Source organism: Procambarus clarkii, chromosome 24, assembly GCF_040958095.1.
Source record: "Procambarus clarkii isolate CNS0578487 chromosome 24, FALCON_Pclarkii_2.0, whole genome shotgun sequence".
Classification (NCBI taxonomy): domain Eukaryota; kingdom Metazoa; phylum Arthropoda; class Malacostraca; order Decapoda; family Cambaridae; genus Procambarus; species Procambarus clarkii.
The window spans coordinates 19,822,707-19,847,951 of record NC_091173.1 but is presented as its reverse complement, the minus strand read 5'-3'; the positions used below and the strand labels follow the sequence as shown (position 1 = coordinate 19,847,951).

General features: G+C 44.5%; 1 protein-coding gene across 1 annotated transcript in view; it reads left to right on the top strand.

Moving 5' to 3' along the window:
• Positions 1 to 23,259, top strand: part of Trim9 (E3 ubiquitin-protein ligase Trim9) — a 169,113-nt gene extending 145,854 nt beyond the window's left edge. Inside the window, exons 2-10 of the mRNA XM_045747745.2 lie at positions 12,420 to 12,515; positions 12,703 to 12,819; positions 14,628 to 14,744; positions 15,412 to 15,568; positions 17,818 to 17,957; positions 18,367 to 18,505; positions 19,493 to 19,711; positions 20,283 to 20,455; positions 22,068 to 23,259. Coding sequence (XP_045603701.1) covers positions 12,420 to 12,515; positions 12,703 to 12,819; positions 14,628 to 14,744; positions 15,412 to 15,568; positions 17,818 to 17,957; positions 18,367 to 18,505; positions 19,493 to 19,711; positions 20,283 to 20,455; positions 22,068 to 22,205 — 1,296 coding nt within the window. The 3' untranslated portion in view covers positions 22,206 to 23,259. The remainder of the gene's footprint in view (positions 1 to 12,419; positions 12,516 to 12,702; positions 12,820 to 14,627; positions 14,745 to 15,411; positions 15,569 to 17,817; positions 17,958 to 18,366; positions 18,506 to 19,492; positions 19,712 to 20,282; positions 20,456 to 22,067) is intronic.
• Positions 23,260 to 25,245: the final 1,986 nt, after the last annotated feature.

The window sequence follows — 25,245 nt, the reverse complement described above, 5'->3', positions numbered from 1 at the left end:
CCTCCTCTTCCGCCCCTGCCAGACTCTGGGAATGTTGAGTGTTATTCCTGGTCCTCTGCCTGCTTACCTGTTCATGATTGTGACCTTCATGACGTCCCGTCCCTCTGGCTCACTGAAGGACCACCACCTTCTGTCCCTCTGGCTCACTGAAGGACCACCACCTTCCGTCCCTCTGGCTCACTGAAGGACCACCACCTTCCGTCCCTCTGGCTCACTGAAGAACCACCGTCTTCTCATCATGGGTCATCTCGGTCCAGACATGTTGTCTCCTTGTCTTTGACTTCACACGAATCAGGTCTGTCCTCGTAGCCAAGTTCTGGAACCAGCTTCTTGGCAACTCTTTGGACCTCTCGTTACTCCGGATTTGTTGTCCTGTCATCTGCTGCTTTCTTCAGTCTCCCCTCGTGTGTCTTCCACTCTCTCCCTCTTCCTCTACATCCGACTTCCTTGCTTCTGCTGCCCTCTCTCGCCCTCCCTTTTGGGTGAGTGTGCATTGAGCTATTGCTGAAGGCCATTACTGGCTCCTGTTAATATTTGAACAGTTGCCCTTGGCCTGGGAGTGTTGTGGCTGCGATATTTCTCTCTCTCTCTCTCTCTCTCTCTCTCTCTCTCTCTCTCTCTCTCTCTCTCTCTCTCTCTCTCTCTCTCTCTCTCTCTCTCTCTCTTGCTGTACACTTGCTGTACACGGTGGGCACTATTTTGATGTACGGTTCACACGGGCTCCAATGATCTTGCTGTAGCAGTTCAACAGAATTAACCAATCTAGTCGAATAATCCACCTTTCTTTTAAAGCAAGACAAGGGCATTGTTAATATTAGTTTTTGTTTTTAATTTTGGAGACTTAATAGTTCTTATTCAAAATCAGCTGGTTATGAAGGTGATCTATCTCAACTCTCATTAGTGCCACTCTACGTCAGTAGGGAGAGGCAGGTGGTGGTCAACTCCAGCTGTGTATGTGGTTGATACGTGGTTGATGGGGTTCTGGGAGTTCTTCTACTCCCCCTCTCGCACTTCCCGAGTGGCCGTGTCTTATGCTTGACTAGATATGGACTACATGCTGGAGCCGCATACCCCAGGATTGGTCTCACATATGTGGTATACAAAGTTCTGAAAGATTCCTTACACAAGTTTCTAAAGGCCGTTCTTATGTTAGCGAACCTGGCATATGCCGCTGATGTTGTCTTCTTGATATGGGCTTCAGGGGACAGAGAGAGAGAGAGAGAGAGAGAGAGAGAGAGAGAGAGAGAGAGAGAGAGAGAGAGAGAGAGAGAGAGAGAGAGAGAGAGAGAGAGAGAGAGAGAGAGAGAGAGTGTGTGTGTGTGTGTGTGTGTGTGTGTGTGTGTGTGTGTGTGTGTGTGTGTGTGTGTGTGTGTGTGTGTGTGTGTGTGTGTGTGTGTGTGTGTGTGTGTGGTGCCATAGACAGTGTTGAGGGCTGGTTGTACAAGCCGGGGGAGTCACCATTCTCCCTGGCAGTGCTGCTCTCTGGTGGTCGAGTTAGTGCTGCTCTTAGTGCTCTTCGTGTTGCTGCTGAGGGTGGTACTCTTGTTTCCGGTACTGGTTCTTTTGACGCTGGTGTTGCTGGTACTTACAACACTGAGCACTCCACCTGTAGAGTGTCAACATGAGCCAGGACACACTAGCCAGGACACTCTCCAACACTGTATTAGTAAATATACATTTATCAGCGATTCAGTCCCAAATAGCATGAGAAGGTCGGAACGTTATAACTTTCATTTACTCACTGACACTAGAAGAATGGTTAGAGTGTACGCGGTTTACTAGCAGAGGCTGGTAGACCGTGCTGGCGTCTCACGTGTGATGAACCATCGTGGAAGATGGGGATATCAGGTACACTAACTGCTGTCCTGCTCTCTGTCCGTACCAGCACAGCACCCAAGCTGGTGGAACAGTGGCCACCCTTGCTGCTGTTGGCTGTGTGAGGGAAGAACAGCGAGAGGAAAACAGGAATTGGAGAGGGGGAAGAGGGGGAGAGAGATATAAGAGGGATGTAGGGGGAAGAGGAGGGAAGGGAGGAACTGATTTACATATAGAGCTGAGGAGAAGGAAGTTACGAGGGAGTGTTTTACATGTATATTATTACATAGCTCCCGCGTCATCTTCGCCTCCTGGTCATCTTTGTTCCTTCTCCTTGTTCTTCAGAGGTCACCGTCCTGTCACTGTTAGGCTCTACCTCTCTGTTAAACTAGATTCAAAGTAATTTTGATTACATGTTGATTCTCTTAGGTTCAGTGCCTTAGTTTCCCCTCTCGCAGTGTGCTAGAAGTACCGATGATGATGTTAAGATCTGCTACCTGCAACAAAACGTTCCAAGTAGCACGGGCTGTGGTGAGCCCGGAGAAGCACCCAGAAGGGAGGAGGGAACTACACTGAACTACCCCTTGTTGACAGGCTCACGTGCAGCTGTCTTAAGCTGTTATGATCAGTGTTTGCTGAAGGGTCATTAGTATGATTGGGTTGTTTATACAGGTGATCATAATGCCTGGAGAACTTCGTGTTTACCAAGTGGTTCTCGGTTACCTGGAAATGTCAGTTCAGGGGAAACACAAGATGGAGACTTTTGAACAATTATGTATTTCTCCCTGGAATACATCCGGGATGTTGTTTTTGTTGTTATAGATTCAGCTACTCGGACAAGTTCCAAGTAGCACGGGCTATGGTGAGCCCGTAACTTACCTGGCACAGGAGCGGGGCAAGTAGCACGGGCTATAGTGTGTCCTTGGCTCTTATGTTGGCTACTGTGTGTTGGAGTCGTGGGAGTATTGACGGACAGTTAGGATGATCAGGATTTGGATTTTGTTGATGTTGGAGGTTGATTAATTGTGTGTTATAACGGCAGTGGTGGAGGGGCCGACACACACGACCCCTGGAGAGTGGTGGTCACCTCTGGTGGTAGAGTGAACCAGTGAAGAGCAGAGGTGCCATAGGCACAATCAGAGAACACTGTATAAACATCAGAAGTCCGCGGCTGTTCAACATCCTCCCAGCGAGCATAAGAAATATTGCCGGAACAACTGTGGACATTTTCAAGAGGAAAATGGACTGTTTTCTAAGAGAAGTTCCGGATCAGCCGGGCTGTGGTGGGTATGTGGCCCTGCGGGCCGCTCCAAGCAACGGCCTGGTGGACCAAACTCTCACAAGTCGAGCCTGGCCTCGGGCCGGGCTTGGGGAGTAGAAGAACTCCCAGAACCCCATCAAGCAGGTATCAACCAGGTAGAGGGGGGGGGGGGAGGGGCATAACTTGCTGGCTACACTGCTTGGTCCGGGGAGTCGAACCCCTCGTTGTTGTACACAGGCCGGGATGACATTATTGATTCTTCAGCCTATTGATGAAAGAAAGAGAGCAGTGCTTTCCTTAATATTTCTTTCCCTTCCTCATTCCCCCTTCCACATTACCATGCTAACACTTCTCTTCCTCATTGTCCCTGACCAACCCTCCCCTCTTCCACCCCCCCCCCCCCCCTCTTCAACCGTCCACTTCCTCCCACTTCTTGTTTCAAGTCCAACGACGTGAAATAGTTTTCCTTTAATGGAGTGGTAAACCAATGGAAAACCTTACCAGAACAAATAATAGATAACACAATAAACACATTTAGAAACGAGGTTGGACTAATACTACAAGTCGTCGCCTAACACTGTTACCGTTAGCCTCCACTAACAGCCTCGTTTGGCACCGTTACGGGCGTGCTCAAGAGCAATCCCATACCAGGACCTTCAACCCCAGACAACGTCTCTCACCCCCCACCCCCACCCCCACCACCCCCTCCTGGGGTAGGTTTTGTGTTCCGGGTTTTTCTTCCAGTTTGTGTTCGTAATGGAGATGAAATCCGACTTGGTTGAGCGTGGTCGTTCTCAGCTTCCCATTGCAAGGTCTATTAGTTTACATTTGTTGACCCATTGTGTCTCCGCCTCTAGTGGACATGTGGTGAGGACCGCGGGTGTCCCCGACGAGTATTCACCTAGTTGTTCTTGCGGGGGTTGAGCTCTGGCTCTTTCGGCCCGCCTCTCAACTGTCAATCAAACAATTCTTCCCCCCCCCCCCCACACACACACACACATGTGGAAATTGAGGGCCCAAGTGAGCCACAGAGATATTAGAAAGAACTTTTTTTAGTGTCAGAGTAGTTGACAAATGGAATGCATTAGGCAGTGATGTGGTGGAGGCTGACTCCATACACAGTTTCAAGTGTAGATATGATAGAGCCCAGTAAGCTCAGGAACCTGCGCATCAGTTGATTGATAGTCGAGAGGCGGGACCAAAGAGCCAGACCTCAACCCCACAAGCACAACTAGGTGAGTACACACACACACACACACACACACAGACAGAGGAAGCGACCCGTAGCAGCTGTCTAAGACCCAGGTACCTATCTACTGTGAACAGGAGCATCATGGTGAAAGAAACTCTGCCCATTTGTTTCTGCCTCTGCCGGGGATCGAACCTGGGCCCTTAGGACTACGATCCCAGAGCGCTGTCCACTCACCCGCCAGGCTCCTGTGTGTGTGCGTGAACGTGTGCGCGCGAGACCGCCATTATAATAACTGTAATAATAATAATATGGCCTCCAAAAGCATGTAAGTAGTTGGTCCAGAAGTTGTGTTTGTTGGTGATTTCCTGGAAGTAGAGTGTGTGTGTGTGCATGTGTGGTGGGGGGTTGTGTTTGATCTTCCCTTGCACCATTTCGTTCCGAGTAGCTAAATCTAAAACAACAAACAACAACGAATCATTATCTCATCCACGGATCTCCAGTATCATCTATTGGTACTGGTAATGGCTCCAAAGGGCCTTCACTTACGGGCTATTCATGCCCGTGCCACCTCATGGGTGACTTAATCTTATCAATCTATCAATTCAGCAGCTTCAATGTTAAGCGTGGCCCCCAACTCCCCCTCACACCAGTGCTCGCCAAGCTTCACCTCCAAACTTCTCTGTGCTACCATTACTCCAAATATATATATCTATTGTCTTACTGTGTTTATTGTCACCACAAGTGACGTAACAATAAAACGTCACAGTGCATTTGACACGAAGGCCGCGATTAATGCCTTGAGAAGTGAAGTGGTGGAAGGAGGGAATTATCAGGGGGGAAAGCGCCAAGCCATTACGACTATATAGCACTTGAAAGGGATCAGGATAAGGATTTGGGATGGAAAGGAATGGTGCCCAACCACTTGGACGGTCGAGGTTTGAACGCTGACCTGCATGGAGCGAGACCGTTGCTTTACCGTCCTGCTGACCTGCATGGAGCGAGACCGTTGCTTTACCGTCCTGCCCAAGTGCTTGGGCTTGAAGTGGTGGATGCGTACTACATCCACACTACTTTACATGTGGATATGACAACCCAGTAGCCTCTGGAACATGTGCAAATCGATTACAACTTTACTACAGGCGGGGTCCAAGAGCCACAACTCACGCTCCGCAAGTACACATAGATGAGCGCGCACACGCACGCCCGCGCCTTGAAAACTTACTTCCTTATATGCCACTGACTCATGGAAACCTGGATAGGTCAGAGGAGCATGCTCTCGGTGGCCAGGTATCTGGGGATGGGGGGAGCGTGATGTTAGAGGAGAGGGGGAACATGCTGCAGGAGGCTGGGCTAGGTGATGGCAGTTCCGGGAGACAGAGCGATTTATGAGTCCGTCAGTGTAAGAGACAGTAGAGGTTGACGCCATTCATGGGTTTAGAGGCGGATACGCTGTGTCATAGGACAGTCACTGAAGGGCTACAGGGGCCGGGGCGGAACGCATTGTTAACACACACACACACACACACACACACACACACACACACACACACACACACACACACACACACACACACACCACACACACACACACCACACACACACACCACACACACACACACACACACCACACACACCACACACACACACACACACACCACACACACCACACACACCACACACACCACACACACACACACACACACCACACACACCACACACACCACACACACACACACACACACACACACACACACACACACACACACACACACACACACACACACCACACACACCACACACACACACACCACACACACACACACACACCACACACACACACACACACCACACACACACACGATAACATAAACACACTAGAATGCAGCGTCTGGTTAAAAGGTGGATTGCTCATGAATCACAGGTGGTTGAAGCAACAAATCACAGCTTCACGACCATCAATGACAGAGCATTGTATAAATGCAACAGATACAATAGGTAGAAGGCGGGGCTCTGGAGCTTGATGTCGTTCGCTTTGGACACAACGCCATACCAAACAGATGTACCTGCACAAATCATGAACTTCCCTTCACCTTTTCACCCGTTGATGGGCAGGTAACGGTGCGCCCCCCGCCTCGCACAGTTCCTTCCCCATCTCTTCTCCCCACCACCCCCAGCCTCCCTTCCCCACAACCCCCAGCCCTTCACCCTCCCTTCCCCCACCTCCTTAACAAAAACGAACGAGGTCAAAATGGCGTGTGTGCTGACTGGAACGGTTTAATTCAGCACTCGAATTTTCAGGCTCGATCGAGTCTCTGGCGTCATGGGTTGTGTTGTACCCGGTGAGACTTACTGGTTCGTTACTGGTCCACGGATGGGGTTCACTATGTCATGGTGAGCCTTTAGGGCAGTGTTCTGATGGGCCGTTTAAGGGGGGGATATTGCCCCTCAACCCGTCCTCAACTCTAAATCCATTACATCAGCGGTCGACCCCACAGACGCATTCATACATTTTAACATGCAGTTCATTAAAAACAGGAATTTTCTCAAATATAAATTAATATTATAATAGCATATTGTGTATATACAGGAATAGGTTAGGTTAGGTGTTTAGGTTCTGATGGCGAAAATTTTTGGTTTTGTAGTACGTGGGTGAAGCATTTACAGCGTTGTGGTTTGAACAAAATTCGTCAGTGAAGCACTTGTTCCGGAAGTGTTCGAACGAAATCAGTTGCGAGTCGTGTGTAAACCGCTTTTCATTCATAAACAGCTGGGGTTTGGCGGGTGCATGGAATCATTTTTGGGTCTTTGTTTGGAGGACGGGCTGGCAGAATGAGTGGAATAATCCTTTAGAACCCTACAATAATGGGATAATATTCCCTGCAATCGGCACTAATTGTTTACATCAATGGTATATAAACATCAAGTGTTGTCCATTAATTGTGCGCAAACAGTACCATATCTTTCAATATTATTCACAAACGAGAAATTCTTACTAAATTTCTGCTACACTACTCTTCATTAATGGTACACACACGTCAACATGTCGTACGCCCCAAAAAGAACCAATATTCTTCGGCGATTCACTGAAGATTAAATTATCCTCGTAAGGCGGCCACAACAGCCCCAGCCCGTCCTCCAAACAAAGGCTCCCAAAGTCCATTCCATGCACCCGCCAAACCTCCCCCCCCCCCTGTTTATGAATGAAAAACGGTTTACACATGACTCACAACTGAGGATGCACAATTTAGGGAGAATGTTGCATCGTTTGGTACCGTATAGGGGAAGAGAGTACTGTTTACTCTGTGGTGCATTGTACCAATTGCGTACCATTTACAAAGAATAGTGTACCGTTGGTATGGCACTTAGGGAGATTGTTCAGTGTGGGAGAGAGGGAAGCTTGGGCTTCCTTCACAACTCGTGTGAAAAACACCCAAAAAACCTCGATAACCCAACACTCAAAAGTTGGGTTATCATGTACTGATAACCCATCTTATTTTTGTCATTTAATGGCGTTATTAGTGTTGGTTTAGAGGGAAATGGGACTATGAGTAAGTTAGGACATAAGGTAAGTACGGGGGAGAGGAGATACTAGGGTAAGGTAATGGGTAAGGAGAACAGGTGGTGCTACACCGGGGTAAGGAGGAGCAAGAGGGAAGGCAGCTCTGTAATAGGGTGTAGGTCAGTCTGAGGTAAAGGGAGGTGGAAGTAACGGAGAGAGTAAATAATGGGTCTGGGTGGGGTGTGGGGGGGTTGGGGTGTGGGGGGGGGGGGTTGGGGTGGGGGTCATTGGGGGCAGAGAGCAGGTTGAGGCAAGAGTCATGAACATGAACATGAACAACACCGTGAAGACAGGTGGCCATTTTTATCGTGTTCGCTTTTTTTGTTCTTTCGTGTTCTCTGTTCCGCTTTGTCTTCTCGTTCTCTAATTTCTTTTTCTAACTTATAATTTTCTTTTGTTTTCTGTTCCTTTTTCAGTTTCCTGGTTCATCCGTTATTTACTTGCTTTTTTATGTTCACTTTCTTTTGGTTTATTGCCCGAAAAGCTTCGCGTAATAGTGGCTTCATTAGTATCTCCTTGAGATGATTTCGGGGCTTAGTGTCCCCGCGGCCCGGTCCTCGACCAGGCCTCCTAAAGAAAAACAAAAAAAGTATGTGTAACTCTTCTTCCCCTACAATTGTTCATTGTCCATTACCTACCTGCCTACCCACCCACCCACCCACCTACCCACCCACCTACCCACCTACCCACCCACCTACCCACCCACCTACCCACCCACCTACCCACCTACCCACCTACCCACCCACCTACCCACCCACCCACCCACCCACCTACCCACCCACCTACCCATTAGCTACAGTTGTACATTACCCATGTGTTTTTTGTACACACATTCTTTGGAATAAGCTTTATTATTATTATAACCGGATTGGTTGAAAGCGTGTTTCTGTTGGGGTGTGGCTGGTGGCTACCACAGCGGCAGACTCCAAGGTGGGGTCCACAGTGGGGGAGGGTGGTGTAGGAGCGGGTGTTGGGGGCCCAGCGATGGTGTAGATGGGGTGGGATTAACGGTGGAGTAAGAGGGGGGACTGAACAAATCCACAAGGGCAGTGACGAGGATTCGAACCTGCGTCTGGGAGCATCCCAGACACTATTACGGGGACTATTTGCGGAACTGGAAGGTTGTGGCGCAGGGAGAAGAGTGGGTGGTTCCGTGTGTGTGGTGTTATGTCTTCCACAGTTGCACGGTTGAAGACTCATCGTTTTGCTGATGAGATTTAATTGTGGGAAATAAATAAGAACATAGTTGCATTTATACAAATGTTTGTGCTGCATCTGGTGGGTAAATGAGGAACAGATGTTCACTTCACTTATGTCTCTCTATCCTCTTTACTAACCCCCCCCCCCCCCCCCCGCCCCCAAGAAATGATGTTAAAAGGTTTCCGAAGTCCAAAGTCAATTAGTTCAAATGAATTAATAATATATTTTATTGAAATAGTAGTCTTTTTTTCAATTTATTTTACAGTAACTTGTTAATGATGTTTGATATATCGCTATAATAACTTAGATTTTTGTTAATGATCTTTCTCGATCGTTCACAATACATTCCCGGATTTTAACCTGAAGAACGTCGGAAATGTTATAATTCGCATTTTGTGAACAATAATTTAAATCCTAAATCCATTTCTTTAATAATTATTATAAGTACAAAGATGGCTTATGACATTCGAATCTTCCCGCCAAAATGTGACACTTGTGATAATTGGGCAAATATTATTTATGATACAAATAAACTTGGATAATACGTTTATTAATTGAGTATAAATAAATGGTATGTAATCCTAAAACACATCCTAGTCAAACACAGATATCTGGTAATATATTTTATTAAAATGAATGTGTGCAAGGAAATGGGGAAGGAATGAATGAATGTTCAGTCACATATTCCGTCTACTGCCCGCCTTGACCCCAGCACCGAAGACCTGCCTTCTCCCCCACACTCCCCGTCTCCCCTTCGACAAATTTAAAACCCGCAAGTTTCCGGTTCTAAATCCAGGTAATATCCGGTAAGAGCGGATTACCCGGGAGGCGCCAGGCGGATTACCCGGCCCCACCCGCCGGTGCCCCCGTGTGTGTGTGTGTGTGTGTGTGTGTGTGTGTGTGTGTGTGTGTGTGTGTGTGTGTGTGTGTGTGTGTGTGTGTGTGTGTGTGTGTGTACTCACCTATTTGTGCTTGCGGGGGTTGAGCTTTGGCTCTTTGGTCCCGCCTCAAGTGTGTGTGTGTGTGTGTGTGTGTATGTGTGTGTGTGTGTGTGTGTGTGTGTGTGTGTGTGTGTGTGTGTGTGTGTGTGTGTGTGTGTGTGTGTGTGTGTGTGTGTGTACACATCATCATGCTGCCGTTGTTAATGTTGGCGTGGATGTTGCGTACTCTGCCTCCTACTTATGGTATGATGGAACATTTTGTCTCACATAATGTTCCATCTATTATAATACTTGAATGTTTCGGAGAGGGGGAAGTGTTAAATTAAAAGCTTACAGAGATATAAATTTACTGAGATTTGCTTGTGGTGGCCGGGCGGCCAAGACAAGTTACACATCTCGGCTAATCATCAACTTTCTGCACGAACTTGTCAAGTTTCCTCTTGATGACTTTGAAATTTCATTCCGTCAATGTTTCTTATATTTCCTGATAGGTGTCATGTGGTTGTGAAACTGTGATTCATGAAGATCCAGCCACCCAAGAGGCGGCACGGGCACGAATAGCCCGTAATGAACAACTTGTTCCGGGTTGGCCCAAGTGGATGGGGCACCGTACCACCAGCTCGACCCCCATGTACCCTCCAAGTGTTGGGTAGCTCTGGGTAATTAGACGGGCCGCTTTCCAGTGCTATCTAGTCCCCCTGGTTGACCAGTGGTGAGGGGGCGGAGGTACAGTGGTGAGATACCTGCTTGATGGGGTTCTGGGAGTTCTTCTACTCCCCAAGCTCGGCCCGAGGCCAGGCTCGACTTGTGAGAGTTTGGTCCACTAGGCTGTTGCTTGGAGCGGCCCGCAGGCCCACTGGCACCCACCACAGCCCGGCTGATCCGGAACTTCATCTCCCGCCTCATCATCACCTTCTCTCCACATTTAAGGATCATGTTCCTTATGGTGAAAGTTCGTACCCAAAACCAAGTGGGGGTGGGGGGGGGGGGGTTGTGGGCGGGTGGGGGCGTGCGGGTGCGGGCGGGAGAGCAGTATCTGCATGCACCAACTGGGCGGCTTTCCTAAGAGGATTTACATACGAGTTTTGCAGGTGGTGTTTCTTGCCTTGCAGGTGGCACGGTTACCCCCTGGGCGTGTGGCCAGAGGAGTGATGATTGATTGGTCGACGTACATCTCATCATCGTAATAACGGGGTCATTTGTGTTCTATAAAATAATGAAAGTGATGGTGGGATACGTGGACAGTGGGGGAGAGAAGTGTGGCCAGAGGATATGGGGGTATATCCGTGGAGTAAGGGGGTTTGCGGTCATGGAAAAGCGGGGGTGGATGGGTATTTTTTATGTTTTTTTGATGGGTAGGTATCCTGGAAGGGACTGTACTTGTGGCTGGTGACAGAAGGGTTGCTGGGCCATTGGAAGATTGGGTGTGCAGGGCGGAGGATTTGAGTATCCAGGAGAGGGAGGGAGTGAGAGGGACACAGGGAGTGTGTGTCCAGAGGAGGGATGATGTATGACCATGGGAGAGGGAGTGTGGAGGGAGGGAGTGGTTGCCGAGGAGTGTGTGGGGGCGTGAAGAAGCGGTGGCCTACGAAATGAGTGTGACTGAGTGAGATGGATGACCGGAAGGATGTGTGTAGGTAAGTGTGGCGGTGGTGGTATATTCCCACAGAGAATACCCACTGTGTGTGATCACAGGGAAACTTGGGCGGGGGTAGAGAAAGGGTCAGGAGTAATGTCTGTCTGTTGGATGGAGAGGTCATCCAGCTGCTCCTGTTATCCCGTCTTTGACCTCGTTTTTTTTTACGGGCTATTCAAGCCCGTGCCACCTGTTGGGTGGCTTAATCTTTATCAATAAATCCCCGTTTTTGCTTTCTTCTGCTCCCCGTCATCTCCTGCCTCAGTTCCTCTCCCTCATAGCACTGCCTCCCTCCTCGTCTAGTAGGTGTAACCGCCACAGCTCCGTCCCCGTGCTCCGATTTAATTTCTTTGGTTCATTTATGCCCAAACTGATCCTCTGCCGTGTTATGTCTAAACGCTTCTACTACACTCCGGATAAACAAGATCCGGGTTCACATACCTAGAGGGCGAACCGTCCCCCAGAGAGCGTGTCCTTGTCATGCAGTATCCGGAGACGATGTTGTCACTGTCTTTACCCATGACAAATTATGTCGGATAATTCTGGCCGTGTGTGAAGATTAATTTGTCCAACATTTTTCAGTTTGCTCAATCTCCTCAAAGTTGGCTGGTACTGGTATCCTGTCGGAGAGTATTCTACACAATGTCTATATTTATTATGTAATATAACAACGTAAGCGTTAATAATGATATTCCTTTACTTTCCTCCACCCTGCCTTTATTTCGCCTAGCTTAAACCTTAAGAAATTTAAGCTCGCAATGAACCGTAAATGTCCATGTGAACAGTATTTGTAATACTGTTTTCCCCCTGACCAGACGGAGCTGTCCCAGGCACTGCAGCAGCTGTCAGAGAAGGCCAGAGCTGCTACGGAATTCATCCACACACTTAAAACTCTCTCGGATGAAGTCCACGTGAGTTGTGATATAAATAACTTTATATACATTGCTGTATCTTGTAATAGATTACCGACATGTAACTAAAATGTACTCATGTTCGTTCTGCATATACTGTGCCATATGTGGATACTAATACATTACAGATTAATACACAATTAACACTGGCAGTGACATCCCTTGATGTATATACAACAATCGACAGGGTAATTGTCGAGAAGTGGAGGGTGTGATGGTGGCGCAGGTGGACGCCCTGGTGGAGGCGCTGCAGGCACGCCGCTCAGACCTCATCAACTGGGTCAGGAGGCAGCGAGATAACAAGGTGAGTACTTCCTATTGCCTACTTACCGTGTGATGGGTTATCTTGAGGTTATCTTGAGATGATTTCGGGGCCTTTTAGTGTCCCCGCGGCCCGGTCCTCGACCAGGCCTCCACCCCCAGGAAGCAGCCCGTGACAGCTGACTAACACCCAGGTACCTATTTTACTGCTAGGTAACAGGGGCATAGGGTGAAAGAAACTCTGCCCATTGTTTCTCGCCGGCGCCTGGGATCGAACCCAGGACCACAGGCTCACAAGTCCAGCGTGCTGTCCGCTCGGCCGACCGGCTCCCTCCTCTCCGGGAATCCTCCTGGGACCCTCCTGGGTCCGGGAATCAATGTCTCCGCGACCCTGTCACTGATCCTTGATGGCGGTCTAGTCAGCCAAGTTGTTAGACGAGAGATGGAGTGTGAGCAGTGGAGAGAAGTGTGGTCTGGGAGTACTGGGTGTGGCAGTCTTACTTATGAATCACAGCCTGGTTAATCACATATCATTTAGAGGTGTATCAAGTTTTCTTTTGAACACCGTGAGAGGTCGGCTAGTTATGCCCCTTATGTTTAGGAGAGCGTTAAAAATTCTTGCTCACTTAATGTTTCTCACAAGAGGGTGGATGACCTGGCCGGAGCCCACGAGTGGGTAAGGCGGCGGCCGGAGGGTCCCCCATGCGCATATATGATATCCCTCCCGTTCCGGGGCCTTGTTAGGAGCTTCCACTATGAATAGTTTTTTCCATGTATGCCGATGTCAGGTCGCCAATCCTGCCGCTTAGGCAGCTTGTTGTTTTGCCTTCAGCTTTAGTTCTTTTTAATGATATACTGTGCACCTCTCCCTTTGTGTGCCGTGTCCCATATAAGAAAAACCAAATACAAAAGAATTTTCCGTTTTGTGTATGTTATTTTCATATTATTGTGTGTTATTATTATCATCTTAACTCTTGTGGGTTGTGATAAGATCTGCCATTTATGTGTATTTTAGTTTGTGTTTGATAGGGAATTAGGTATGCTTAGGGGCGCCTTCTCGCCATGCCCTGTGGCTGGGGGGATTGGTGCCCTGAAGCTACATAAACACCTTATACCCGACCGAAGTGGCAAGGGGAGTTAGGGGGACAACAATTGATAGAATTGTCTCTTAGCGAGTTGCCTATTGCACCTCTGCTTTTCAAATGGAGCAATTTTGCACTTTCTGCCATGCCTCTTGGTCTTATAAGGAGTTATTTCCATGGGTAGATTTGGAACCAGTCCCTCTTATATTTTCCGAGTGTAAATTATGTCAGTATATCCCGCACCATAGGGAATCGAATTTGAGAAATTGTAAGCGTTCCAATTAATTTAAATGAGATGCTTCTTACTTTCATAAAGCAGCAATATTGCGCTGTCACTTTGATTTCACAAGCACCTCGACCACACAACTTTGTTGTTTTTAGATTCAACTACTCTGAATAAAATTTCCAAGTAGCACGGGCCATGGTGACCCCGTAGTGGGCTTGCCTGCCACAGGAGCGGGACTGTAGCACACAACTTGATCCTGTAGACCTAATTAGTTTATTATAGACAACCCTGTGAGCGGTACCAGAAAAGTTAGTCACACTGGTTTCTGGAACGCGAAACCAATGTTCATTAAGCTATGAAGTCTACATTTGTGATGAACTAGTTAGTTTTAAATTCATCTGGTCGAATATAATCACATTTTTCTTCAATACAGAGTAAAAGACTTCTTTCAATAATCAGTCTTGTGGCAAAATTTAATAGTTGATTTTGTATTTTTTAATACATTCTAGCTACCTGTTTCTAAAGACATGTACCTTTAAACAGGTGCATGCACTGAGAGAACAAGTGCAAGACTACACCCATACACTACAGTCCACCACGGCTACCATCCACTTCTGCATCGAGGCTCTCAAGGAGTCCGACCCAGCTTCCTTCATGGAGGTAGGTGTAGTCAGAGATCTTAATGGTTGTTTGCCTCAATCATATTCAAGGTAGTCAAGTTTTACACTGTGAATATCTTATTGTGCAGGGCGCATCCTCTTTGGACCATAAGGGTAACACGGTATAACATAAACAGAGGTTTAGTAAGGGCTATCTATGGTAGCTTATGGTTTTCCCACTATCGGAGACAGCAAGCCTTTTAGGATCCCAGGACTCCTCAATGAGGAATGTTAGACTTCATGAATGGTCCAAGTTCATCTAATTAAAATTTTTAATGTAATTGTTTCATGTATACTGTAGGTGAAAAGCTCAAAGGCCCTTCTACACTACACAATGTTCATATTTAAAAGAGAAAAAAGATCCTCGCAAAAACAAATGACTTTGTGAAGAAATTTGTTGTAACTTATTTTCTTATGGTTTTCCTTTTAAAACAATTAACATTTTCAAAATTGTGGAGCAGTTCACTAGCAAGAAGCCCAACAAATACAAAGCAGTCTTTTATAGAAGATCCTCTGAGTCTGCTAGAGCTGTTTTGGTCCCTTTTAAGTAGTTTTTAATCTATAATGATAAGACTCATAAATGTAGTACTGTACAGTATCTCGTATTGAGTAAAAGCCTCGATATTGAAAAAAAGCAATATACAGTATTCATATTTGGCATTTATCAGGCCCAGGAAGTTTTAGAAGAGCGTGTTTGTACAATGAGGCGAGAGTGGGATCAAACCATGATACCAGAGCCACGAGTACCTCCAGGCTTCAACCTCACATTGGATGACAAGACACTCTTGACTGCGATCCAACAGCTCACCTTTATACAACTTAAACGTAAGTGGTATTATACAGTACATGTTTGCCTTGAAATACTCGAATATGGCGAGAGATTTGATTATTAAATATCATTGTTAAAAATGTGCAATATAACATACTATTGCATTAGAATTTGATATTAAGAGTATAGTATGTATTGAATTTAGAATGGTTTATAATGTTAATTGTAAATGTCTTATTGGCTAAAACAAATTGTTGGTGAACGCATGAATTTATATTTATTTTTTCAGTACACTTACTAACAAATATCCACTCACCACCTCAGCTATTGGGTAGCTTTATTATTTTAATATTTTAACTAATTCAATATTATAAAACCATAGTTAATATTATTTGCTGTTCAAAAACATAGCCAAGGTTAAAATGGTTTTCCTTCCATGCTATCCTAGGCCCAGTTGTTACTCAGCCACAGACAGATGGCTCAGGTGGGGAATACAATTATCTTCTTGTCTTGCTTCAATCAGTTCCATGTCTGGTGTGGCATTTCTCCTAGCTTGACTGTACGAGTGACCATTTCCTTAAAACTGTACCTTTCTAGGTGGTTTCTAGTTGCCGTGTATAGTAGTATATTGTGAATTACAGCATGTGGCACATATTGTTATGAACTTGCATGGCATTTTACTTGCATAGATTAGACTCTTAGTACATGTCAGGCAGTCTCTAAGATACATCATACAGGTACAGTATTCTGCTGCATGGCCAAGAACATGATTTTAAAGTATGATACATAATCATATAAATTGCCATCCACACTTCCGTGGAAATAAACATTCCATTCACATGGGATATAGGAGACTCGAACTGCGGACCCCACGTGTGAGGTCGAAGCTCTATTGACCGAACTATTGAGTAGTCTTAATAAGGAAAGTTTCCAGAAGTAACAGGAGGATACTGTATATTATATGATGTAGGCGTGGATCACTAACTCTTCTGAGCTTATGTAGTAGTCAGGAAAAGTCGAAAATTCCAGTTTGGCAGCAGGATGCTGCTTCTGGAAACTTTCCTTATTAAGACTACTCATTAGCTCGGTCAATAGAGCTTCGGCCTCACATGCTCATGGGGTCCACAGTTCGAGTCTCCTAGCGCCCAGGTGCATGGAATACATAATCATGTATTCCTTCATTACATTGGCAAGTACAGAGAAATAAATGTATTTTTAATTTAAAAGATTTAGTCCTAGATTTATGAATTAAGCAACGATAGTTAGTTTTTATTAAATACTAGTAGTTAGTATTTGTAATCCTTCCCTGCTGCAAGTAGGACCATTTGTCATAGCACCGGGGTTTGGTTCTCCATCCATTTTCTTTGATTTTTAATTTTATTTTTCAAGCAGCATATATTGTTATTTTTGGTGATACCCTATTCACTTCAGAGTTATGTTGTAAATTAGCAATGAGTTGTTACATCAAATATTACAAGCACATGTGAGAAACGTGTGTGAAAATAAAGTATTACTGTGGAGCAGTAGATTGATGGGACGAGATGGCCTCGTAGACTGCAATCATAGAAGCAGGAATGGTAAATAAACAATGTTTTCATGTTGTAGAGGGCAGAAGAGGTGACTACAGGGAAAGTAGCAAGGCTGCAAATGACCTGATGAAAGAAATGGATGTAAAGTAAGATTGGGATGGAAGACTTGGTGGTGGTGCCTATGATCTCAAGTAAAGCCTAAGAGAGTATCTGAATGAACCTTCAAGAGTTATTCAGGGCTGTATTGAATAAATTCTGCAGTTTATGCCTGGCACCATTATGGCACAAGATGTTTTGAAAAGATTTGTTATGGCTGTGCAGATTGTCAACCTGCCCTGACTGTTCATGATCTGGGCTATGAAAGCAGGAAGGCTCTTGCTTTTCGAAACAACCAATTGGGGTAGTTCGGTAGAATGTGTGTATGTGATAAAAACAAGGCTAGCTGGGATTTATGTGTGTAAAATTAAGAAGGTAATGTGTTATATTCTCAGATAAAGTTACCTGTGCATCAAATTGTGTATTGTTATAGTTCATCAATAAACCCAGATGATATACTGAATATTTTCGATGAGTTTCTGGAAATTGAACAAAAGTACTAGAACTTTATTATATACAGTATAAACAGAAGTTACTTAAAGTGACAGTATGAGATCAAAATTTATTTTCAGTGAAGGTACATACTTTAATTTTACTACAATGATTGTGTAACACCTAGACTTAAGATACTGATGCAAAACATATTTGCCATGCAGCTGTTTTTCATTTTATTTTTAAAGCTCCTGGCACCCCATCCATGATTACTGAAGAGTGTAGCGCAGAAAACAACAGTGTGACTATTGCATGGGCTCCTCATCCTACCTCATGCGTCACTGGATACACATTGGAAATTGATGATGGATCTAATGGCCCATTTAGGGTAAGTCAATTTGATAACAATTTGCAATTGCTTTTGATGTTCTTAATAGGATTGAAGTTAATATTGCATTGCTGGATTGAATATATGGTTTTTCAGAATGAACTAGATTTTGATGGTCATTTTCAATAAATTTTTTACTCACATTTAGCCTTAAGCCAAACCAGTGACACTATTTACCCTGTGACCTTACAAGAAATATTGATTGCTACTTAGTCTTAGTTTTGAAGTAATATGGAAGTTTTCATTTATTCAAAGTTTATATTATATGTACAATATCTGTTTTGGTTTATTTTAATGTTAGTTTATTTTGTATTATTCACAGATTTTAAATATACAGTAAACTAGAACTTTCAAATATAATGGTCCCCCATGCAGAATTTTGAAGTTACTGTATTTTCAATGTTTTTAGGAAGTGTACACAGGAGAAGAGACTGTATGCACCATTGATGGCCTACACTTCAATTCTATATATCGAGCCAGAGTACGGGCTTTCAATAATACTGGAAACTCGTCATACTGTGAACCTCTTTGCTTACAGACAGCTGAAGGTATACTACACCAAAGGGTCATGTTTCTTATCAGAGCTCTCAAGAGTTATTTTGTGTATTCATGTTATTACACTTGTTATTTTCACTTGAATGTATTTCTTATATAAAAAAAAATGTTGAAAGTTATAGAATTTAGAACTGCTGTTAATCGGTGTCCTATTGTCCGGGAGAGGAAGCTTGTTAAACTTAGCATGGTCCCATTAGAACAGCAACTAACCTTCCTCACAATGCACCCCTACGACGGTTACACAATTCCGGGTATTCTATTTACTGCTAGATGAACAAAGGCATTAGGTATAAAGTTATGTGCCCAAACATCTCGCCTTGTCCAGGAATCAATCTCTGGTTCACTCGATTGTGAGCTAATTGTGCTATTGCCACTTTCAGTATTTACCTTCGGATTACAAATTTTAAATATTGTACAGTATTTTGATTTTCCATTGTTAAATTTAATATGAGGATACTCTCTTTAATCATGCATTGCAAATCTTTTGTGAAGTTTTTTGTTAGCTTACTTAAGAAATGTCATTGAATCCCGTGATGGAGTAACTACTGTACAATAGTAGGGATGTTCGTGGTTTCAAAAGTTATGTACAGTACAATGAAATTTATTTCAAATAATGTACAATTTTCAATAAATATTCATACACTTAATTGACTTATTTATTAATTAATTATAATTAATTATGTTACAATAAACAATAATAATACTGTACTATATTTATTGAAAATAAAACCAAGAATTTTTCACATATATAGCCACAACACATAGCCATCAAAGTTTGACTTTTCAGATATCTACTGTGGTATGTGATAAATACTGTACTAACTTGAAATAGACAATTTGGTTAGAACAAATGAACTATCAGGAGAATGCGTCAAGTCATTACGGCTATTGTACACTATATCATTTGATGCAGCATATGTGAAAGCTAGCCTTATGCACAACATTTATCATTTGTATAATGTAATACTTTGAATTTGCAGTGGCTTGGTTCAGTCTGGAGTCAATCCACCCAGATCACACCATATCCGAGAATGGCTTTACTATCAGCTGTGATTCTTACGAACATCGAGTAGCCTTGGGAAGTGTTGGCTTCTCTAGGGGAGTACACTATTGGGAATTCAACATTGAAAAATATGATGGAAATGCAGATATTGCCTTTGGACTCTCAAGAATTGATATATGCAAGGAAATGATTCTTGGTAAGGTATTACCAGTTTGTTCCACTTAAAAAGTTAAGGAATATTTTGTGTGTGATTGCATATGTAGAAAGTAATACTGTATGCTTGTCTTGTGTATCTCACTCAGTCATATATATGTGCAATACCAATATTCTACAGCAATTTTGCATCATAGTTAATATTTTAAAGATAATTAGCTTGCAATAGTCAGTTACTTGTTGTTCTATATTTTTAGTAGCATTAATATAAATATTTTGTTAGGTATTTCTTATAGTAAGCCCTAATTATCCTTTAATTGTAGCATGGGCTATGGCTCTTGTCCTAGTTCTCCTTGATTATAAGAATATTACTCTATGATATAACTAATAACGTACCTTTCATGAAGAAAAACATTGTTGTATACAGTAATGAATTATTCATCTAGGGGCCTAATGAGATCACTATCACTTATGAATCACTAAAAATCAGAACCCATCACATATTACAGTTTACACTACCAATATAAACTATTTTTGGAGAGATTAGAAAGGCAATGTAATTTTCTATGCTTTATTTTTTTTCTGCTCTTATATTGAAAGTATTAACTTTTCAGGAAAATGTGGGGGTAGTTGGAGTATGTACATTGATAATGAGCGATCATGGCTGATGCACAGTGGGGAACATTTCAACCGATCAGCAGGTGGTGTTCGGACAGGAGACATTGTAGGATTATTGCTCAATTTACCAGAAAAAACCCTAGGTTTCTATGTTAATGGGGAATTACAGGTAAGTGTAGCACATGACCAAAAGTTCTTTTACAGACATACAGTACAATGTATGTAATACTATTTCTCATTTGTTTAATGTATTGTTAATATAAAATATAGCACAATACAGTATATAGATTTAATATGGTACAGGATGAATCTTATAAATGAAAGAATTTGCTCTCTTCAGTTTACTTTTTATAATTACCTTTTTATGTTTTTTTTAGTTTTCTATATGATTTCTGGATTTTTTCTTTTAATTTTAGATAAAATTGCAACCTTCACTTTTCCCTCCCCTTTCCTTCCCCTTCCTTTCCCTCTATCTTTCACTCTCGTACTCTTTCACACTCTTATGTGCTCTCTTACTTTCTCACCTTAAAGTGGTTCCAAGAATCAGTGCCCCTGTGGTTTGATCTCTAACCAGGCCTCCTGGTTGACATTCTGGTCAGTCAGGCTGCTTGACATCGCTGCGTGCTGATTGATGTATGAGCCTCAGTTTGATCAGGTACCCTTTGAAGGCATTTCTCATGTTCCAATTTGAACACTTAAAAAGTTGAAGCAATTATGCCCCTCATATTTAGAGGGAGTCAGTTGAAAAGTTTTGGGCCCTTTTATGTTTATAATGTTACAGTATCTCTTAAGAGTACCTGTTGCACCCATACTTTTCAAGGGGGCTATCTTGCACATTCTGCTGTGACTCCTGGGCTTGTAAGGAATTATTTCATTGTAGATTTGGAACCAGTCTCTAATATTTTTCAGGCATGTACCTCATCTCTTGCATGCACTCCAAGAAGAGATACATGACAATTTACTTTTTAACTACCTCTTTCAACATATGATGAGCATAATTAGCCCTTCTCTTTTGGTGTTCAAATTGGAACTTGATAAACAACTCCAAAGGGTACCAGATCAGTCAGGCTGGCTCGTACATGAGACAGCATGCAACAGTATCAAACAGCCTGATTGACCAGACTGTCAACCAGGAGGCCTGGTCAGAGATTGAACCACTGGGACATTGATCCTTAGAACTGCTTCATGGTAACAATTTCCCCTCAACTCCTACTATCTCTTCCCAATCTCTCCTCCCTTTATCTGTCTTACTCCCCCCCCCCCCAATCCCTCCTCCCTTATTGTCCTTCTCACTACTACTACTACTACTACCTGTCCCCTTCATGCTTCAACTCCTTTCTTCCCTCAAATCCCCCTCCCAACATTATCTTCTTCCCTCCACCTCTTTTCCTCCCACTTTGTGCCATCTCTTTCCCTTCCCTCACTCCCTTTAAACACAGGTAAGCACCCCCACCACTATTACTATTAACACCACTGTTGTCACCACTACTTACATCCCTAATAATGCTCATTATAACATTCTGTAATCCTCGAATCTACAGTATTTATTTAACACCACATATGTGTATCATAAGATGTTATGGAATGGAAATTCCTCTTGATCAGCTATGATCAAAATATATCTAGTTTTGAATAACTTTAGCCTTCTTTTCCTCTACAGCTTCTCATTTTTCTCTGGATTGATGTGTGTCCACCTCATGAATGTGGGAAATGAGGTAATAATTGGCATATAAAGCCACAATATGTAAAATGTATGCTATAATATAACTGTGTTCTTACAGGGTTATTTGTCGTTGACTGGTGTAAGTGGAGTCCTCTATCCAGCTATCAGCCTAAACCGAAGTGTGATTCTTACCTTGCAGACTGGTTTGAAACCTCCCAAACATTATCTTGGTGTGCCTCCCATTGTTGAGGCATAGAGCACATTATAAAATACTACGAATATTATTTTTATGTTTAATTGTTTAGAGTTCTGGTACCGTATCCAAAAATTATTTTCATAGATTTAAAATATTGTAATTTGCACTTCATTTCATTTTAAATTTTAATGTATATACTATGGGGGATTCAAATGTAAACAAAAGTTATGTTCTCAGCTCTTGTTGTGTGCATACACAATATGCCATGTCAAAGTGTCAACAGTCCTGTCTGATTTTGTGTTACTTCAAGTTGATTGAAATGGAGAAATCTATCAGTACAGTACTTGAAAATCAAGTACTGTACTGAATATTGAAGAACCTTCAAGTTGATCCCTTTTTAGATATTTAATACAGGAGGCCGTGAACTCTTATCATAAGCTACATAATGTGTAACACAATTTACAAAGCAACTTCCTTGAGAAGAAAACACAACCTGGTGAGCCAATGGGTAAGAGTAATTTATGTAGAGGGGTGAATGCTTCAAACACTAGCCCTCCTAGATGGTTTCCTTTGCTTTAAGTACTGTATGAGTGTGAGCATTATCATGCTGTAATAGGAATTACTTCTTCAGATAGTGCTGGAACAGGAGCCTGTTATTAAATCCACAAAATGGCTGACAATAGATCCTTGGGGAAGTAAATCATTCATGGTAACCTCCTCCATATTCCAATATATATGGTATGTAGAAAGTACATTTTGTTGGAGGTGCCCCTTGAAGTTCTTGGAGCATGATGAGGTATGATGCTGCCATCTAATGGTCACTTGGTCCATCTTGGGGTATGTAATGAGGCACCCATGACAACTCCTTGAAGGGAAGGTTCCACCTTCAGCCTCTAAACAAGAAAGCAGACACTAGTCGTGAGAATGAGCGTTCTTACATCCACCAACTTGCAACCCAGCAGGCACAAATTTTCATAAAATGAAGCTCATTTTGGAATATGTAAATCAAACTAACATTCAGAATACTGACAACTCCTGGGTATAATTTCTCAGTGATTTTTGTATTCATTTTTTTTCTGGGGGAGGGGCGCCCCATTGGCTCCCCGGAGCTATCCAGGCTGATATGTAATTATTAGCTTTCTGGCATCAGTCAAAGTGCATGGAGTTCTTGCCTACCAGGGACCACGAGCCAGAACCAGGCCCCCCTCAGAGAGGTACGAGGAGCAATGGCCTATAGAAACCCCCATGTGGTTGGAAGCATTCTATGTCTGCCATCGATTGGGTCTGGCATCCAGAAAGGTAGGCGCCCTAAAACAAACCCCTATTCTGGTGAAAATATTGCTACCGAAAGCCGGGTACTCGAGCAGCATGTGCCTAGGGTTATCTTCCCTTGGGGCCTCCTTTCACAAGTCTCCTTGGGATTTACCTCCGCTATGTCTTTTTCTACTCAGTATTTGGCCGCCCTTGGAGTCGGCTGGAATTTCTGTTGCCCTTGTTTGCCTCTGGGTAAGAGATGGTTTTCATCACTAGTAGGGGCACTGGGTACAGCACAGCTAGTTTTCACCTCTTATAGCGGCCTGCTCTGTTCCGCCTAGGTACGTTATCCTCTTGCGGGGTTTTTCTTTTGTTTTTGTTTTTCTGCGTGGTGGGGGGGAGGGGGGGGGGCTGCCTTTGATTGGTTGCCCCTCTCTATTTTTTGGGGTCTTTTGATAGACATTTTTGTTTTCTTGGTGGTGCCCCCTGCTAGGCCCCCATGTGTGGACACGTCCTTGGGGTTCAGCTTTTAGGAGTTTGCTTGATAGGTTTGCCTTCCATTCGGTTTGAATCTGGCGCCTTGCATTTTCACACGACTTATCGGGTCGTGGTGGCCTGCCTGCATCTGTTAGGTGTTCAGGTTCTGGCCTACCTCGACGACAGGCTGGTTTTGGCTCTCAGCGGGTCCACGTGTCTGCTTGCCAGGGATTTGGTTCTTTCCCAGCTCGCCGGGTTTGGGTTCCTGGTGAACTGGCGGACATCCCAACTGGTTCCTTCTCAGGTTCTGTCTTGGCTGGATCTTGTGTGAGATGCTCGGACCGCTTTCTTGTCTCTTCCTCTGGCGGCTCTGCTTCACCTGTGTTCCTGCCTTTGTCTCTTTTTGAGGGGCTCCCAGGTCACACGCCGGTTGCCCTAGGGTTTGAGCGGGAGCCTGAACTTTGCCTTGGTGGTCTACCCGAGTGTGGCTTTGTTGGTTGTTCTGGTTCCTTTGGGGATGTCCCTTCCACCTCTCTCACGACCACTGGGTTCGACCTCTGGTGGCTTTGCTCCGGTTGCTGCATTGCCGGCTTCCTCTTAGGGTTTTTCGCTGTTCAGTGCCTTGGCACCTCACTCGATGTGTTTACGGACTCGTCGTCTCTGGGCAGGGGCTTTGTGACCAGTGCTCACCAGGTCGGCCAGGGACGGTGGGGTCCGTCCTTCCGTCGGGCTCACAGCACGGTGCTGGAGTTTGCGGCTGTGTAGATGTCGCTCCGAAGGGTTCGGGTCACTCGTGGCTCGACGATCCGGCTCCATTTGGACTGTTCCTCGGTGATTCAGTGCCTGAACCAGGGGAGGGATTCCATGCGGTCCTTGGCTCTTTGGGGCTGGTCACTTCGGGTGTCTCATCAGCAGAGTTCTCGGGGTTTGGCTCTCCTGGCAGTTCACGTCTGGGGAGTGTCCAATGTCCTGGCAGACAGTCTGTCCCAGTTCATTCTCCTGTCCACGGAATGGACAGTCGACGGCAACTCGTTCAGTTGGCTCTGCCAGATGTTCGAGCCTCCAGAAGTGGATCTCTTTGTGTCGGGGTGGTCGAGGCTTCTCCCAGTATACGTGGCGCCCTTCTCCGACTGCGAGGCTGTCGGGGTTGATACCTTCAGGCAGGATTGGTCGAAGTGGGGTTACCTATACCTCTTCTTCCAGTTCAGGTGTTGCTCCAGGTCCTGACTCACTTAGGGACTTACCAGGGGAGAGTTGTCCTTCTGACTCTTTGGTGGCCGGCCCAGCCCTGTTTTTGGGCACTGCTTGCTTGGTGTCCGAACCCGAGGGTCTTCGAGCAGCTCCGCTTCTTTCAGCAGATTGGTCAAGC